This window comes from Psammomys obesus, unplaced genomic scaffold, assembly GCF_907164565.1.
Source record: "Psammomys obesus unplaced genomic scaffold, mPsaObe1.curated_primary_1811, whole genome shotgun sequence".
NCBI lineage: Eukaryota > Metazoa > Chordata > Mammalia > Rodentia > Muridae > Psammomys > Psammomys obesus.
Genome location: NW_026592548.1, coordinates 8,099,529 through 8,112,357, shown reverse-complemented (window position 1 = coordinate 8,112,357; position 12,829 = coordinate 8,099,529). Strand labels below are relative to the sequence as shown.

Sequence of the window (12,829 nt, the reverse complement as noted above, 5' to 3'; positions counted from 1 at the left end):
TCTATTTGTTTGGGTTTCTTTTCTTTCTTTTTTTAAAATATAAAGGGGAAAGCCCATCTTTGAAGTTCCTTTTCAGTTCCCAGCCCCTTTCTTTTCTCTGAGGCAACCTTCCAGTATTGTTTAGGAAGCCATGAGAACATTTCCATCCCACTAGCAAGAGTAGTACTAATGGGAAATATATAGCCTGTTTTTTGTTTCCTCTTGTTTCTTTCCTTTTCCTTTTTTGTTGTTTAAGACAGGGTCCGGCTGTGTCGACCATGCTAGCCTTGGATTTCTAACCCTCCTTCCTCCTCCATCTCCTGAGAGCTAGATTATAGACATGTAGCACCATGCCCAGCCTATTTTAATTAAAACTTATTATGTGTATTAGTGCTTTGTCTACATGTCAGAATGTACCACGTGTGTACCTGTGCCTGCGGAGTCTAGAGGAGGACGTCAGGTCCCCTGAAACTGGAGTTGGAGATAGTTTTGAGCTGCCATGTAGGTTCTAGAAACTGAATGCAAAGTCCTATGCAAGACCACCAAGTACCCTTAATATCTAAGCCATGTCTCTAGGCCCTTATTTTACTTTTTTTTTTTTTAATCGTGGCTGAACTGGCCCTGTTGTCCAAGCTGGCTCAAGGACTCATCCTACCTCAGTCTCTTGTGTAGCTTCTATAGGTACTTTGCTTACCAAAGTAAGCAAAACTGATACACAAACTAAAAACTTGAATTAACACATTATCTTAATGTGTTAATTATTATTATTATAAAGGACTGACAAGATGAGTAAGAAGTTGTCTTTGATTAGGCGTAGTGGCACATGCCTTTAGTCCCAACACTCATGAGGCAGAGATTGGTGTATCTCTGAGTTCAAGGCCATTCTGGTATACAAAATGAGTCCAGGACAGCCAAGGCAGAAAGGAAGGAAGGGAGGGAGGGAAAAGAAAAGGAAAGGAAAGGAAAGGAAAGGAAAGGAAAGGAAAGGAAAGGAAGAAAGAAATTGTCTTTGGGGCCTGTGCATTGTGGTGTATGCCTTTAAACCCAGCAGCTCTTGGGAGGCGGAGGCGTTTGGAATCCTAGGATAAGGCTCAGTGAGTTCCAGACCAGCAAAGGCAGCATAGTGAGATCCTGTCTCAGAAACCAAAATTAAAAACCAGACAAAACAAAGCAAAACAAAACCGTCAATGACAAAAACAATTTATTTGTGAAAAAGTATCTTAGCAGATGGTTCTAACTTAAGTAATGCCTCATCAAAGAAAAGCCCTCCATTGCACCATTGAAGCCATTGCTCTGTGAATCCTGTCTAACGTGAGCGTTTATCTCTGAAGAATGCTACTAAAACACGAAATACAGAATTTATAAATGCAGTGTTATAGGGTATAAATGTGAGGCAACAGGTTATCAGCATTGTTTGACCCAGTGGAGTATGTTGCCCACATAAGGATCATTACTTACCAGCTTCAGTAATAGATTATATCAACAAGTGAAGCAAGAAATAGGGCAAACTATTAGTATCCTGAGAAGTATTTGGTAAAGTTCATCAAGACCATCTTTTACAAAACACCTATGGCCCTGGAGACATGACTCGGGTTAGGCACACTTTCTGCCCTTCCAGAGGACAGAGGATATAGGTTCGGTTCCCAGCAGTTCACAGTCAAGTGCAACTCCAGGTCTAGGGGAACTGTCACCTGTTCTGGCCACCATCAGCACCTGTATATAGTGGTATATGTTTGTGCACACACACACACACACACACACCACAAGAGCACTAAAGAATAGAGGGAAATGACAGCAAATAAATGTCAGAAGTGTTTATGGTCAGCACTTGAAGAGTGAAGAGATAGAACTACAGAATGAGAGAAAATCTGTTGTCAGCCGTGTCTCTGAAGTTAGTTCTAGAGTTCATGAAGAGCCACAGAGGAAATATTCCTCCAATCATCCAATCTGATGGGCAAATAATTAGGCAATTCTCAAAAGAAGACATACAGATGGCCAATAAATATTTGAAGGAAATGTTCGACATGGCCATGCTGGGCTCCTGGGAAATGCTGAGTAAAGGATTCTTTTATATCTGTGTGTGCATGTGAAGGTCACAGCTCCGTGTTGAGTGGTTTCACTTTATTTTTTAAAGATTGAGCTGCCTGGGGTAACTCATTGGAGGCAGAGGTGGGAGAATTTCTGAGTTTGAGTCCAGCCTAGGTTACATAACAGGTTCCAGGCCAGCCAGTCATAGCGTTTGATACTGTCCAGTACCTAAAAAACCATCTGTTTATGTGTTTGTTTACTTTTAGTTACTCAAGGCAAGAGGGTGAATGAATCCAGCTCTTCTCTCCTGACAACAGTATCTGTACTTGCTTACAAAAATGAGAGAAGAGATGAGAAATAGGTGAAGAAGGCTGCCAAACAGTCTCTTAAAACATGAATAAGAACATTATTAATTTGTTTTAAATTAATCTTCATGCCCTGAAGTCCACAGTGTGATTTACTTAAATTTTCAAACGTTAAAAATTAATGATTATTTTTATCATATTGTCTGTTTGTGCATGTGAGAATAGGTACACATGTCCCAGTGTGTGTGTGGAAGTCAGAGGACACCTTTTGAGTCAGTCCTCCTCTTCTTCCTCATTGAGACAGGTTTTCTCTGGCTGATAAGACCCTGCTGCTCTAGACAACACATAAACTTGAGTCATAGAACATGGAAATATAAAACTAGTATTCATCCTTACTGGCTTGCTTTCATAGTTCTGGAAGTCCCTATGCAAGCTATTGAAGGAAAAAAAATAATCATCTCTCTTACCTAGCCCTGAACTGTACAAGCTGCAGTAACAGCGGGCCTGGTGCCCATGCCCACTGGTGAAGTGGTAGCATGAACACTGGCAGTGCCAGCTACTTTCTGGCTGGATGCTGCGCTCATTTTTAAACTCTATTTGGAGTTCCTTAAAGCCTCTCCCTTCCAATCCCCCATCCCTAGGTAGGAGAGAGAATGTTAGTGGGAAGAGGGGCACAGACCCCTTTACTTCTCCTGGCTGTTTAGGGTTGATGGGTTCTTTTGTGGCCATACCAGTCTCCGTCAACAGCAAAGGCCGCAGTCTCCTCCAAGCTGCCATACCTTCCATCTCTGGTCTCTCCAAACAGTAAGACCTTCTCTTTCTGGGCTCCTGTATTTATATTCCTCAGAGTCCGAGACCATGCCTCTCCGTGCTGCATGAGGCATGCTCTGCAGGAGGCAATTATGAGCTATGGACAGACTAAAGCTCAAACCAAAATCCCATATTTGGGGTTAAAACAAAAAATATTTATATAACATAACTGCATTTTTTTAAAAGAAACCAAACTTCTAGTTTTGGATTTGGGAAGTGTTGAGGAAAGGAGTAAAAATGGTCAAAGATGTTGTATGAAATTCTCAAAGAAATAATATTTAAGCCAGGTATGGTAGAGCACACTTTTAATCCCAGCACTTAAAAGGCAAAGGCAGGCGGATATTGATTAGTTTGGGGCCAGCCTGGTCTGCATAATGTGTTCCGGGACAGCTAGTGCCATCAGGTGTGACCCTGTCTCAAAACACAGACAAGCAAAAAAAGCCTGGTGTGGTGGGCACTTCTGTTTCCAGCAGTCGGGAGGCAGAGACAAGATCTTTTATGAGTTTAAGGCCTGTCTGGTCTATACGGTGAATTCCAGGGCAGCCAGGACTACACAGTGAAACTTTGTCTCAATCAGTCAATCAATCAGTCAGTCAAACAGTCAGTGCAGATTTATTTATTGCACTAACCACAGCACATCTGAGCATTCTTTGCAGGGAGAGTGTGTATATTCCTTATTTCATCTTTTGCTTTAATCATTTTTAGTTTGCTAAGATTTTTGTAATTAATTTTTGGGTCACTTTTTCTGTAGGTTTTGCCTGATTTGGAAAGTCTTGGGAAATAAAAACAAAACAAAACACTGTAAGAAAATGACGACTTTTCGAAATCATTGTCCACATTTGGATTCAGTTGGTGAAATAACAAAAGAGGATTTGATACAAAAATCTCATGTAAGTTCCATGGTAATTATTCTTCACTGCCACACTCACTTTCCTGTTACAGATACATTTAAGTAAGCTGATAGAGTACTCTGTGTCATGCCTCAAAATCCCTGTTGTTAGAGTGAACTGTGTATGGTTTCTGTGCTGACATAACAGCTATCTCTTGTGTTTACTTTCCTAGGGGGCTTGTCAGGACTGTAAAGTCAGAGGACCAAATCTGTGGGCATGCCTGGAGGTATGTATTTTTTTTTTTCCTGAAAAGTTTGCTATTGTAAATTTATACATATTAAAAACAGTTTTTGATATAAAAAAGAATTTATATGAGCATACTTTTAAAACCACTAATAACAAAAAATTAAAGTTCAGACTTTGGGTGAATTTTAATTGAAGGATGCTTGTGGAACTTTTAGTAAGCCACTCAGATATTCCTGTGTTTAGCTTTCATTGGAGGGGTTGTAACTTTCAGTTTTGAAATACTTAGTCTGATCTTTGTGCTTAATAACTTTTAGTTACATTATCTAACTCTGGAAAGTAATTCAGTCATTAAGTTAAAACAAAATAAAAAATAAGTATAAATCTTGTTGTAGTGCTGTTTGTAAGCTAATGTGCCTGTGATAAAATACTCCCATTTTACACACTTATTATAGAACAGGTGTTCCTATGTTGGCTGCGGGGAGTCACAAGTAGACCACAGCACCATACATTCACAGGTATGTATGTGGGTATATGGCAGTTGTGGTGCTGGGATTGGATCCAGGGCTAAGTGTGCCAAGCATGTACTGTACCCCTGTGCTGTAATTCTGGCCGTGCAAGGAGAGTTTCAGACCTTGAAGGAAAGGAGAATCAATACAACATTAATTCAAGATGTGATGGAGTTTGTGAGGGGTTTGTGATCTGATCTAGCTGTGTAATCTAGCCTGGCCTAGAATTTGGAGTCCTCCTCTCTGTGTCTGTTACATGTTTTGTTACAGATGTGTGACACCACACCAACCTAGAGTTTTTACTTTTTAGAAAATACCTAAGGTAAAACTTTGTTTATTCTCCATAAAAGGTGGGGAGGGAATTGCTAAGAAAATCAGTATTAATACATGACTTTAATTTAGTATAGATAAAGGAAGTACACTTCCATGTGTGTAGAGGTTTTAGGTGTGGTATCAGATTATGGACTTGAAGTTAGTGGAGAGGAGTAGGTTTTTGTTTATTTTTAAAATGTAATTGTTTCTTATTTGTGTGTGGGAGGCCTTTGTGTGCCATAGCATATGTAGAGGTCAGAGGACAATTTTGGGGTACTTGATTCTGTCTTTCCATTGTGGGTTGTAGGTTTGAACTCAGGTTGTCAAGCTTATGCCAGGTGTTTTTTCCTGCTGAGCCATCTTGCCAGCCTAGTGCTTAGGCTCATGACTGTTTGGCTAACACACTTGTACTCTAGCTCTTATCCTGTCCCTAGCCCTGCACGTCACTCTGGCTGCAGGGCCACTCCACATTGCTCTACCTGTATGACGCTTCCCATGTGACTCGGACATGAATCTTGACTAGTGTTAGGTAGATCTTCCATTTTAAACTGTATATTTCTCAAGTGAATGGATCTTAAGGTTTCCATGGGTAATCTGTAGCAACTGGTATCAAGCAGGTTTCCTCCTGAGAATTAGGAAGTCCAAATACTCGAAGCCTGAGGCAGCATGTACACAGTTTACTTCACTGTGTATCTGAAATGGTGCTTTCTATGGCCATCCTTTAGACAACTGAGGAACCAGCCAGTCATATCTTGTATATTCTACAGGGCTAACCCTCATTCCAAAGGCTATCCATTTATCTGAGAGCTTATTTTTATTGCTGCATGAGCTGTATTTTGCTTCAGTTTAATTTTGCTGCTCTGTTTTCCTAGATGAAGACAAATAAGCAAACACTCCTCAGGCCCCTGAAAAGGTCTCCTGTAGCCCAAGCTGGGCTTTAATTTGCTGTGTAGTGTAGGTTGGTCTTGAACATATGATCCTTTTGGCCTGCTGGAATTACGGGAATGTCTCACTAGTTTCTTGTATTCTTGTTTTCTAACTGCAGAACTGAGGAAACTTACACTGTTGTGTTTATCTCTGGCTTGTGAATGAGGGGAAGCAGACGCTAGAGTACCTTGTAGAGTAGGTTAGGCGTTGTTACTGTAAGAGTTTGTAGTTAATCTAAAGAAGTTTTGATATGTTTATGTGTATGCTCCACATTAGCTTTTTGAGTCAATTGTTGTTTGTCACAGGCTGCAGGTCATTATGAGCTCCTTTGCAGGAACATTTTCAAGTAAATCTAATGGTGGCTTCCTTTTCCCTCCTCATCAACTGTGTAGGAGACAAAGCATTATCTGACTGTGAACCTCACTACTCTTCGAGTGTGGTGTTACGCTTGCAGCAAAGAAGTGTTTTTGGATAGAAAATTAGGAACTTCTCCTTCATTACCTCATGTAAGACAGCCTCAACAAACACAAGAAAACAGTGTCCAGGTAATTGAATTTTAGATTGTAAGTGTTCAGGAAATAATTTCAGAACTTCATATAGTTGGAATTTACAAGTATCTTACCTTACCTGTACTTTAGAAAGCTTTTTTAACTCAGCACCCGTGCCTTGCTCTGTTCTTTCATAGCCTGGAATGAATGGGAGGGGAGGATGGGGTTGAAGGTAGAAAAACACATGTGCGTTGTTAAAGTTCTTGAAGACAAGGTTGGAGAGGCTATCCCATACCAGGTACTGAGGTTTTCTTTAATAACTTAAAAACAATGTCTGTTTATGCAGAGTGCCTGTGTTCAAATTCCTTTTAAAAAAAAAAAGGATATTTTTAAAATTAGCTTACAAAGTAGTAGGTTTCCATAAGGCTTTTGTAAATACATCTCTATTTCTGCAACTCTAAATCTAGGAAGGTGGTAGGACTTCTGTGGCTGGTGCCGATACAGCCCCTCTCCTCCCTTTCCTGTTCTCTGCCCTTGGCAGCCTGTTACTGTAACACCAAAACCAGTAGAGACAAAAACTTAGCATCAGTATTAACTCTGTCCTGTGGATCAGGAGACTTAAAAAGTTTTAAAAACAAGTTTACAAAGATAGCTGCTTCTTGTTTTCAGAAGTCTGTTGTGTGTACATGTATAAAACAAGCACAGTCAGGCCTGAGAGAAGCATTGGCAATCTGTGAATGAGCTTATCTGCCTCCACCTTTGTTGCTGTAGAAGTTACAGAAATCAGAAAAGACAAGGCATGTCACTAATTTACAGAAAGTTAGTTCTTGAGCTTAAATTCAGAAACATCACTTGTAACAAGTGATTTGGGACTAGAAAAGGTGGCTCAGTGGTTAAGAGCACATACTGAGTATGGCTCCCAGCACCCACACCGGTGACTCAAAATTGCCTGTAATTCCAGCTCTAGTGCATCATCTGCCTCTGGCCTTCTCTACCTGTACTCACATGTAAATACTGTCACGTAGATTCACAAGTACATAATTAAAAACAAAAAGCATGTTTTTGTAGGTACTTTCTACAAAATATAAATGTAAGCTTTATAATATCCTCTAATGGCACAAAGCCTTAGGGCTCTATCTTTGTTGTTGTTACCTTTATTTTATTTTTTAATTTTTAAAATTATGTTTGTGTGTGCATGCGTGCACGTGTGTGCACAAATAAAAACAGGTGCCATAGAAATCCAGCAGAGGATCGTGGTGCTGGAGTTGCAGGCAGTTTAGAACCACCTTATATAGGTACTGAAATCAATTAGGGCCTTCTGATGCTCTGGCACTAAGCTGTCTTTCCAGCCCTGCTGTTATGGCTGTTTTGGTGCAGGGTTTCATGCAGCCCAGGCTGGCCGCTAACTTGTTACCAGCCAGGGCTGGCCTTGAACTGATCTTTTTGCCTCTGCCTTCTGAGTGCTGGAGTTACGGGCATGTGACATCATGCTACCCAGTTTTTGTTGTTACGGTAGTATCTTTCAATAGTATTGTGATGTAGATGTTTATGTAAAATTAACGTGTGTTTTGATAGTATTAGGGTTTATTCAAGTGTGCTATGTCTTTTTGTTAAGGATTTTAAAATACCCAGTAATACAGCATTGAAAACCCCTCTGGTTGCCGTATTTGAAGATCTGGATATAGAAGTGGAAGAAGAAGATGAGCTGAAGGCAAGAGGTAAAGGCTCTTCTTCAACACTCCTGTGTGGCACTGCCATTCATTAAGAAACTGAGGCTTGAGAAGTTCAAAATCTAAAGTTTTGTCAGTAGAGACTGGAGATGATAAGAACAGAGCTGAGAAGTCTGACTTTGTGAACCTGTGTTTGTAGAGAGTACAACCTTGGTATGTGTCTGGTGCCAGTGTGTCACAGCTGGACTCCGCGTTTCCCTCACCTTGCTTTGTGGGAGGGAGCCTTTTACTTTTACCCTGTTTTTGAATTCTCACCTGCCAGTGATAGGAGTTGCTGGAGAGGTGTGAAATACTGCCTTTGCAGACTGTCTATAGGGAAAGCCAGACAGTGGTGCCTGTGACCTAGCGCTTAGGAGGCTGAGGGCAGCCTAAGCTGTTGCTGTTTTGCTCTCTTCCACAGAAAGAAAGCAAGAAGAAAAAAAGAGTGAATTTTCAATGGACTAGCATTTGGAAAGAATCAGGAGATTCTAGGGGACCTCTTGCCCTATTCATTCAACTTTTGACTCCTACATTGTGAGACAGTCTATCAAGATTTCCCATATTTTAAAGGCTCAGAGTATTTAATATAAACTTCAAATTTTCTGCAAATTCTTGGAACACAGGACTTTTGTGCACCCTTCTACTGAGCTACGTCCCTAACCCTAGAAATTTTACTTTATTTTTTAGGGTTGTTATTTTGCTTGTTTCTTTTGATTTGGGTCTATTATGTAGTCTGGCTGTCTTGGAACTTGCTATGTAGACCAGGCTGACCTTGAACTCACAGAGATCCACTTGCCTTTGCATCCTGAGTGCTGGGATTAAAAACATGCAACACTATGCCCAAATGATAATTCTGTTTTTGTTATTGTTTCTTTGTTATTGTGTTGGGAATTGGTAAGAGGGGCAAATGCTGAGCCCATTGTAAGCACCTTTCTAAGCTCTTTTACTTTATTGGTTTCATATTTCTCTACCTCTCTTCCAACTCCCTGACCCTGGGTAGGAGAGAAAGGAGGTTAGAAGGACAGGGGATATAGACCTCTTGAGACTTAGTTTATTGGCAATTGCAATCTTCATTTCAAGGTATCTCCAACTTCTTGTCAAACTGTATCAACAGCAACCAAGAGCAGCGGGGGCGGGGTGGGGGGAGAGACAGCAGCCACCTTCTTCCTTCGAGTGCCCTCCAAAGTATATTTTTACCCTCAGAGTTAAACTGTCTCCACCTGGCAAAGACCATGGCCCTCATGGGACAATTATCTTTGGTGGATAAACTAAAAGCAGCTTCATAGCCCACACTTGGGATTAAAACAAACCCCTGTTTACATAACTGAGTTTTTAAAGAAACCAGAACTTTCACTACAGCATATGCTTTGCCTCTTGAGTTTCATCCACAGTCTGTTTTCTCTTTTAATGATGGAATAAGCTGAGAAAAATAGAATGAAGATGGACGAGGTAAAAATGTAGCCCATGGAAGGGGAGGAGCTCATGGTCTATGATTACCACGGGATGTTGGTTTGGGATCAACATCAGGCCCATTTCCTACATAGTCTTTGGTAAAAATGATAATTTAATCATAACACAAGTTATTTTAAAAATGAATTTTTAAACTGAGGGTAGTGGTGCATACTTTTAATCCCAGCACTCAGGATGGAGATGCAGCAGATCTCTGTGAGTTCATGGCCAGCCTGGTCTACAGAGTGAGTTCCAGGTCAGCCAGGGCTACTTAAAGAGAACCTGGTCATCTCCCCTTCCCCAACCCCCAGAAATGTATTCTTTACTCAGTAGTAGAGAGGGTTATTTTTTTTAAAGTGCAGATTCTTTTCAGGTTAGATTAGCAAATCTTGAAATTTATCTAAAGCTTAAAAATTTGGAGAGTGAAAGATTTCCAAAAGCATAGCCTCTGAGTTGTTCAAGCTATTGCCTTGTGTTTCCATGTTTTTGTTTTGTTAATGTTGTGTCTGCGTGCGTGTGTGCATGTGTGTGTGCGTGTTCGATCACTGAGCATTGAATTCAGGGCTGTGTGCACAGTGTGCGCATGCTTCATCAGTGAACTGTCTTCTCATTTTTATAGCTTCAACTTTTGAAATTGTTCTCAATACACACTAAGAACATTGAGTCATTGATGTTTACTGAATGATGACTTATATTTGTTCTTCACAGGCCTTACAGGTTTGAAAAACATCGGAAATACTTGTTATATGAATGCAGCTCTGCAGGCTCTTTCTAACTGGTAAGTAGCAAGACCAGTTCAGGTAGGTCTGTATTTTCTCCTTCCTTCCTTCCTTCCTTCCTTCCTTCCTTCCTTCCTTCCTTCCTTCCTTCCTTCCTTCCTTCCTTCCTCCCTCCCTCCCTCCCTCCCTCCCTCCCTCCCTCCTTTCCTCCTTTCCTCTTTCTTTCTGACTTTCTTGAAACTCACTATGTAGACCAGGCTGGCCTTGAACTCAGAGATTCTTCTGCCTCGCCAGCACTGGGACCAAAGGTGTGTGCCACCATCCCAGCTCCAATACAGGATTTGCTTACTTAGCTTGTTGCTATGGTAGGTGAGTAACTCCCAGAGCAGAGAGGCAGGGACCTGGGTGAGGAAACCTGTAATCCCACTGGGATTGCAGTGTATACATCTAAGTTTATTATTCCATTTTTCTTTTCAGAGTGGCTTATTTTAACCCAGGCTGGCCTGGAAATATGTAGTTGAGGATGACTCTTGAATTTCTGATCCTTATGCTACCACTTTTCTAGTCCTGGGATTGTAGGCATCTGCCCACAAACCGGTTAATTCCTGTAGTTCTCTAAGGTTGATGATCCTGGCTTAGACTTCAAGTAGTATGCCCTTGGGGAAAGTATTTGTTTTTGTGTTTTTGCATTGCTGGGCCTCAAACTTAGGCCCTTAAGCACACTGCTCTACTGAACAATATCTCTGCCAAGTGTATTTATGTACAAAAATGAAGAGGTTAAACTCACCAAATACTAAGATCATTTTTAGGTTAGAAATCTTATGAATGTCTATATATTTCTATAGGTAGAATTCCTTGAATAGAGTATTTATATTTCCCCCTTATTTATGGCATAAAGATTGGGTGATTACTACTTTTCATTTAGAGGCCTTGGGTTAGAACAAAATTCAGAATCACTGACTTTGGCTTGTCAGAGCATGACTTGAGTGTGTAAGCTCCTTTGGGAAAGCTTGACACTGCAAACCTAGAAGACAATCTGTGTGGCAGACATAGTGACTGCATAGGTCCCTGTGCAGTCCATATCAAAACTGAGGTCTCTGGTGTGGTGATAGACCACCGAAGTCCTCTTCCAGCAGGACAGTGAAGTAATCTGTCTTATAGCCTTGGTGGCTTTGTGGACAGTGCGTTGTAGGAAAAAGTGTAATTTGGAAAAACAGAAGATGTACAAATAATGTAGGTAAGAAATCAGGGGCCCTACACAATCTTGGAGTGCGTGAATTGTAGAAAGACATCCTTTAGACTAGACGTTTGGAGGAGATTTAAAGTTTAATAATAAAATCATATGATGAAGGAACTATTTCATCTCATGCTTAATTTTTTATTTTATGTGTGTGAGTGTTTTGCCTGTATGTATGTTGGTGCACTATGTACATGCTGTACCATCAGAGGCCAGAATATGGGATAGGACCCCCGGGAACTGGAGCTGGAGATGGCTGTGAGGTACCATGTGGGTGCTGGGAACTGAACCTATGTCCTCTGGAAGAACAGCCAGGTCTCTTAATTGCTGAGCCACCTGTGTGCTTGTCTTCTTTTGTCTCTCTGTTTCACACACACACACACACACACACACACACACACACACACACACACTGAAGATTATTGAAAGAGCAGGTTCACTTGAAAGAAAAATTTTGAGCATGTGAAATTAAAATGTCATGACAGCTGTCAGTTTGGACTTTTGATAAAAACTCTGATGCGAGGTGGATGAAGGCTAACACTGTATGACTTTGACTGTCACTGGTATATGGTTGGGGGTTTAAGATGATACAGGGAAGAGTGTGTTTAGAAGAGAAGAAAAGTCAAAGAATCAGAGTCCCGGGGAACCACTGAACAGAAAGAATACTGACTAGAAAATGAGGTGGATGAGAGGGATAGTAGAGATGCGCGTGGATTGAGATCTGTTTAGGAGCTAGGTCGGATGAACATGGTGCCTGCGCTTCCTGTAAGCAGGAAGAGGCTGAGGCAGAGTGATCATGAGTTTGAGGCCAGTCTTGGGTGCATAGCAGTTCCTCCTCCCCTTCTGCCTTTGTTTCTCTCTTCCTATCTCTTTCTCCTCAGCTCATCTTAGTCCTTCCCTGTCTCTTTCCATACCTCCTTCCTTCCTTGTTTACTTCAGATAGGGCTCTCTGTGTAGACCAGCCTAGCCTTGAACTCACGATTTTCCTTCTGCTTCTGGCTGCTAAGTGCTGGAATTACAGGTGTGTGCCACCATGCCCAATTGTAAGATTTTTCTTAAAAAAAGAAAAACAAGTTTAGGGAGAGGTTGGGTGCTGTGGTTCAAGCCTTTCATCCCAGCACGCAGGAGTGGAGGGCTTTGATTTTTGGATCTGGGAATGGTGGTTGAACTTAGTGACATACAGGGATGAATAATGACTATCAAGACTGAAAAGAGCAGAGACTTGACAGGGACAGGTTGGCATTTGCTGTCAGTCCATTGAGCAACTAGAGATTAGTGAGAATT

General features: G+C 41.1%; 1 protein-coding gene across 2 annotated transcripts in view; it reads left to right on the top strand.

Annotated features, from left to right (window-relative positions):
• Usp33 (ubiquitin specific peptidase 33) overlaps positions 1–12,829 on the top strand; it is a 45,401-nt gene that overhangs the window by 6,592 nt on the left and 25,980 nt on the right. For both annotated transcript variants that reach the window (XM_055614301.1, XM_055614300.1), the window contains exons 2-7: positions 3,874–4,012; positions 4,185–4,238; positions 4,651–4,713; positions 6,336–6,488; positions 8,047–8,149; positions 10,298–10,367. In XM_055614301.1, the coding sequence (XP_055470276.1) occupies positions 3,932–4,012; positions 4,185–4,238; positions 4,651–4,713; positions 6,336–6,488; positions 8,047–8,149; positions 10,298–10,367 (524 nt within the window). In that variant the 5' untranslated portion in view covers positions 3,874–3,931. The remainder of the gene's footprint in view (positions 1–3,873; positions 4,013–4,184; positions 4,239–4,650; positions 4,714–6,335; positions 6,489–8,046; positions 8,150–10,297; positions 10,368–12,829) is intronic.